Source organism: Prosopis cineraria, unplaced genomic scaffold, assembly GCF_029017545.1.
Source record: "Prosopis cineraria cultivar Desert tree isolate PC_DT_omini unplaced genomic scaffold, ASM2901754v1 PC166, whole genome shotgun sequence".
In the NCBI taxonomy this organism is placed as follows: Eukaryota; Viridiplantae; Streptophyta; class Magnoliopsida; order Fabales; family Fabaceae; genus Prosopis; species Prosopis cineraria.
In genome coordinates, this window is record NW_026555493.1 from 3,683 (window position 1) to 10,150 (window position 6,468).

General features: G+C 28.0%; 1 protein-coding gene across 1 annotated transcript; it reads left to right on the top strand.

Annotated features, from left to right (window-relative positions):
* Positions 1 to 510: 510 nt before the first annotated feature.
* On the top strand, positions 511 to 3,215 carry LOC129295685 (probable LRR receptor-like serine/threonine-protein kinase IRK). Its single transcript, XM_054934231.1, has 3 exons — positions 511 to 565; positions 962 to 1,180; positions 3,172 to 3,215. Exons 1-3 carry the CDS (start codon positions 523 to 525, stop codon positions 3,189 to 3,191), a joined length of 282 nt encoding a protein of 93 aa, XP_054790206.1. The 5' UTR covers positions 511 to 522; the 3' UTR covers positions 3,192 to 3,215.
* The last annotated feature ends 3,253 nt before the right edge of the window (positions 3,216 to 6,468 follow it).

Sequence of the window (6,468 nt, forward strand, 5' to 3'; positions counted from 1 at the left end):
TACCAATTATATATAAAAAGACTCACTTTTTATTATTTATTTTTACTTATGACAATCAATATATTAGAATAAATAAGAAAGAAATTTTTTGTGTTTTTTTTTGGAGGGGGAGGGTGCAAACTCTCTTGATAGAAAGAATCTGACTGGGGAAAGGCCTTGTGGAAATATTTGTGTGTGTGTGTGTGTGTTTTTTTTTTTTTTTGTCAATTCTATTTATCATTGTTAGACTAATTTTTTGACTCCTAAAATATGACCATCAATTAATATAATTTCATATAGCTTTCTTGTTTCATTCTATCATTATCTTGTTTTTATTCTCTCCAAGATCAATTTAGTTAGTGTTAATTGATTAATCAAAGTCTTGTAACTATTATATATTACTTTAATGTAATTTTAGTTGTTCATTTTTAAATTATAATAGGTGAAATTCCATTGTCACTCTTTAGCATTTCTACTCTAAGAATCGTGGATTTAGCAAAAAACAATTTGAATGGTAATCTTCCGATCCTAGCTAACAATGAGATGTTGCTAAAAGAATTACATCTACAGTACAACTACTTTACAGGTATGCTCAATCTGCCCATCCCTTACTTTCATTCTTTAAAAAAATTTCATTTATTATTATGCTTATTCTATATTGGTAGCAAATTTTTTTAACAGAAACCACTTTAAGAGTAAAAATTACAGTATACTGGATACATTTAATGCAATCCATTTTTCTTAATTGCTAATATTTGATTTTTTATGTCAAGAAAAGTTGTTGCACACATGGCTCTTACAAAAATCCCTTCAATTTTTATGTGAGGGAGTTGTCAAAAAAATTATTGTATATTTTTCTATTAACGTCAGGCCTCTAATTATCAAATTTCCATGTATTATTTATATTGCCGTGTGAGAATTTGGGGAATAGCCAGTCCTGCATGTACTAACAACAAACAAACATTTTGTATTTTTCTTATAGGTGCAATTCCGTCCTTTATTTGGAGCATGTCTTCTTTAAGAATGGTTGACTTTGGCATGAATCATTTAAATGGTAATTTGCCAAAAGACTTTTGCCATCAACTCCCTTTGCTTGAAATCTTCCATGCTGATTATAATCAATTAGAGGGAAGCATTCCAGAATCAATAAGTAATTGCACATCATTAAAGGAATTGTACTTGGGTGGTAACTCATTTACAGGTATGCATAATGTACTTATATTTATGTTTCCATTTTTTAATCTCTTTTTTGAATGGAGTAAATCTAAAATAGGATTTTGTTTTTCATCATTTGATTCATAATTTCTTGTTGTTCATTCATATTGAAATGGAGTAAATCTAAAATTCCATTACCTTTGTTCTAAAATTTTATGCATCTAAGAATAACTTCAATTTTATATATTTCCTCCCCTTATTTAAGAAGACATTCTTTATCTGTTTTAACTTATTTCCTTTTAATTTTTTCAATTTTTTAATCTTGCAAATTCATTAAATCTTTTATGGTTGAAGCGAGTATTACTTAAAATTATTTTTTGTTATATTCAACGTGAGTTTTAGACATATTCTTAAAGATAATAGATTTAGTAATATTTGATAATTTTTGTATGATAAAGTAGGTTTTACATTAAAGTACAGACAACTTTGGGGTTGTATTTTTGTTATTCATTATATATAAATAAAAATATTTAAATACGTATGTGAAATAAATTACAAATTATGATAATGAAAGTAAATAAAAAAATTAAATTCCACCTAAAAATGCTAGTTAATGAAACTAATGAAACACAACACAAGATTTTTTCAATAGTCAGACAAATAATTAAATCGTTTCACTTTAATTCATCTAGGTTTAAAGAGGAATTGTTCCACATATTCAACTCTCTAAAAAATTAATAAGACTATTCAAATTAAATTTTTTTCTTATTATAATTTTTGAAAAATTGTTTAGTTTGAAATTAAAAGATGTTGCAAAATAGATACATACATACACACGCACCCAGAGATGCATGTATATAATAGGAATAATGAAATTTTTAGTCCCTTAAATTTGCTTCAATAATCAATTTTATTTTTTAAATTTAAATTTTTATTGATTTGGTTCTTTAAGTTTGCCTTGGCTATTGATTTGGTTCTTATTATTTAAAGAACAACAACACTATTAAATTTGTTGAAATTGATCTTAGAATATTAATGACAACCATGTAAATTAATGAAAGAAGTATAATTATTTATGTAGGAAAAAATAGACAGAAATTAAGAAAAGAATAAAAATGCATCATAAATGATTAGATTGATAAAAATTAAACTTATTTGAGCACTATCTTTTTCTCACTTAGCTACTTAAACATGCCAACTAATCAACATATATTACATATTAGATTAATTTAACAGTTCATTCGTGTTTTAAAATTTATCACATGATAATTTAAGAAAATATAAGGAATGAAATTGATAAAATTAAATATGGGAAACCAAATCAATACCTGAAGCAAACTTGAGTGATTAAAAGTTTTATTATTCTTAAATGGAACATATGGACTCATTATATATGATGTGGAACCATTTCTTTTAATTAAGGAAAGTATATTTGGTAATGTCTCAGTTCAATTGTAGCAAAAAACATCACCGAAAGTAGTTTAATACTTTGTTGCCACACATGATTAATTTGCAATTATGAAAAAGTTTATTAAAGAGTACATCCTCTCCTATTTGATTTCATTTTTCAAAATTTTCAATAGTTTCTGTTTTATTTTACAAATTTATTAATTTCCGATCAAATAATTATTAAACAATTACAACTCAAAAAACTTTAATTTTAAAATAAATCTTCCATAATTATAGCATCTCAAAGATCGTTTATGAGTTCTCTAATTTTTTTATTTTAAGAATATTTATGTAAGGTTAATTGCATAACACAAATATTTAAGTTTTTGGATTACTAGGATACATGTAGTTTTTTATGTTATATTGTATGAGAAATGCTTAGATAGACTCAATACGCCACATCATTCATGGTCCATCCAATAAAATTATGACATTTAGATTCCATTAAATATAAATTAATTATGATGTTAATGATAGTAAAGAGGGAAAATGCAAGAAATTAAAATAGCTATTCTATTGAAAAATTTAAGTCATTAAAAATAATGACACATAATATTTTAGTTTATTTAATTGGTGCAATTTTATTAGATGGATCATGGATAACATGATGAACCAGGTCTATAAGAATTTCTCATTGCACAATGTACGTATTTTTCCACCAATATATATATATATATATATATATAGATGTATGTATGTATATATATAATGCAAGCACCATTGAAGAGGAAATTTTATTACCTATCTTTTTTTCTCCATTCCCAAGTGTGAGATTTTATCTTTCTCTTATTAACTTCAAATCTATATTTTCCCCCCTTTATTGAAGAGTACATCCTTTCCCTGCTTTATTTTTATTTTCAAATTTTTTTGAAAGTTTTTGTTTTATTTCACAAATTTATTGATTTCCTATTAAATAACTATACAAAAATTACAACATAAAACATTCAATTTCAAAATAAATCTTCTATGATCATGTCATCTCAAAGATAGTTTATGATTTCCTAATTTTTTATTTTAAAAACATACTTAATTATGCAAAATCAAACTAGCATGACGCAAATATTTAGGCTTTTGGATTACTTACAGATGTGTAGTTTTTTATGTTATAATACATATGTATATTTTTTGGCTAATATATATATATATATATATTATGCAAGCAACACTGAGTAGCTAGGAAATGTTGTTAACAATCTTTTTTTTTGTTTCCAGGTTTTATACCTAAGGAAATGGGCAGCTTTGTTAAATTTGAATTGTTATGTTTGGAAGGAAACCATTTGAGTGGACCCATTCCTTTTAGTATATTCAACATTTCAACATTGACCAGCTTAGACCTTGACTCTAATTCCCTCTCTGGCCTTCTCCCATCACATTTAGGGATTGGCCTTCCCAACTTGAAAATGTTATGGTTGTCAGGGAATGAACTAACTGGACAAATTCCAAATAGCATATCAAATGCTTCTAAGCTCATTTTGTTAGATTTGTCATTGAACAAATTTAATGAAGCTATACCCAGTATACTCGAAAATCTATCAAACTTGATGAAATTATCCATGGATGGGAATGATTTGAATGGGTTATTCCTCATACAATTAGCAAATTACATAGCCTCCAGTGCTTAAGTCTCAGCAACAATAGATTGCAAGGGTCCATTATAGATGAACTTTGTCAACTCAAAAGTCTAAGTGAATTGTATCTTGCCAACAACATGTTTTCAGGAGTGGTTCCAGGATGCCTTAGGAATACTTCTTTGCGAAAGTTGGATTTGAGCTCTAACAAATTGATTTCTCCTATACCCTCTTCCCTTTGGAGTCTCAAAGATATCTTGGCAATAGACATGTCTTGCAATGCACTAAGTGGGACAATTTCACCAGAGGTATCAAACTTGAGGACACTTATATTATTGAACTTGTCATAAAATCAAATTTCAGGAAGCATCCCTACAACTATGGGTAGCTTGCAAACTTTGATAACCCTATCATTAGCCCAAAACAAATTACAAGGTCATATTCTTGAATCGTTTGGTGGCATGATAAGTTTGGAGTCCATGGATCTTTCTCATGATTTTTTGTCTGGCATGATTCCAACATCCTTGGAGTTATTAGTCCATTTTCAACACATTAATCTTTCTTATAATTTATTGCATGGAGAAATTCCAAGTGGGGGGCCTTTTTAGAATTTCACTGCTAAATCTTTTATGATGAATAATGATCTTTATGGGAAGTCCCTATTGCAAGTTCACCCATGTAGGAAAGAACACAAGCTCATTTCAAATAAAGTGAAGCTATTAATAAACTGCTCATTGCCTATCATATGCATGGCTGTCATTTTGGTTATTTCAGGCATTGTCTTTCTAAAGTGTAAGAGAGATCATGTTAATGATTCAACCACTAGGGACTTGATAAAGCTTGAGATACCAAATAGGATATCCTATTATGACCTCTGGCAAGGAACAAATAGATTTAATGAGAGTAATCTTCTTGGCTCTGGAAGTTTTGGATTAGTATACAAAGCATCTCTTCCAAACTCAAAAATAGTTGCTGTCAAAGTATTTTAAGTTGGAAATGGAGGAAGCATTGAGAAGTTTTGATATTGAATGTGTTGCCATGTGCAATTTACGCTATCGTAATCTTATTAAGATCATTAGTTGTTGCTCAAATGATCATTTTAAATCTCTAATAATGGAATTCATGGCAAATGGTAGTCTTGACAAATGGTTATACTCTCATAACTATTGTTTAAATGTCTTGCAAACGTTGAACATTATGATTGATGTGGCAGCTGCTTTGGAATACCTTCACCATAGTTCTTCTACAATAGTTGTTCATTGTGATGTGAAACCAAGCAATGTTTTATTAGACGAAGACATGGTGGCTCATCTTAGTGATTTTGGTATTGCTAGATTGTTTGGTAAAGGACAACTAGAAATTTATACCAAAACTTTGGCTACAATTGGCTACATGGCACCAGGTAATGGTATAATAATATTTTTTAGACTTATTTATTTGTTCTTTTGTTTGTTATGCTTTATAAAAATTCGGATTATTTTATTACTAAATATTTTCTTATTAACTATTCAACAGAGTATGGATCAGAAGGAGTTGTTTCTGTTAAAGGAGATGTGTATAGTTATGGTATTTTTATTAATGGAAATGTTTACAAGGAAGAAGCCAACAGATGAGATGTTTGTTGAAGGATTAAGTTTGAAGCATTGGGTTAGCAAATCAACACCACATTCAATCACCAATATTCTAGATGCCAATTTGCTACTCAAAGAACATAAAAATATTGGTAATATATCACCTTATATATCATCAATTTTTGAGCTAGCATTAAATTGTTGCCAGGACTTACTTGAGGCACGACTTTCAATGGTTGATGTTGTGGTGTCATTAAAAAAAATCAAGGTTATATTTATGGAAAATGTTAGAGTTACTTCAAGCTGAATAATTGTTGAAACAAATTTTAGCTACTATTCATTTAACATTTTTTTTTCATTTTTTGGGAATATGTACTATTAGAAAATGGAGTGATGTGTGTTGTAATAATATATGATGCAAATTTTGAAATTTCCTTACTTGATTATATGGGTTTTGGATTTCTTCATGTTGTTTCTTTTTTTACTTGTTAGCATTTTGTTTTCCAATAATAAGAACCTAAATTCCATTCTTGTTGTTCATTAGTTATTTGATTTGCGAAGAAATGGTTCTCTAAAAAAATCAAAATGAGCACTACAATTTTCTTTCTCTCCTCTATTATTCTCTAAATAATTATGTATTAGAAATCTCTTGTGAGAAGAACTTGAATAACCAAAGTAGTATATCATTCGCTCCAAAGAACATGCTTAAAGAAGAACACATTAACAATTTATTTTGTTTATATATC

Excerpts from the sequence above, each read along its gene's own strand:
- LOC129295685 (XM_054934231.1), top strand. The coding sequence starts at position 523 with ATGTTGCTAAAAGAATTACATCTACAGTACAACTACTTTACAG. Across the intron at positions 566-961 it reads ACAGTACAACTACTTTACAG|GTGCAATTCCGTCCTTTATT; the intron begins GTATGCTCAATC and ends TTTTTCTTATAG. Across the intron at positions 1,181-3,171 it reads GGGTGGTAACTCATTTACAG|ATGGATCATGGATAACATGA; the intron begins GTATGCATAATG and ends CAATTTTATTAG.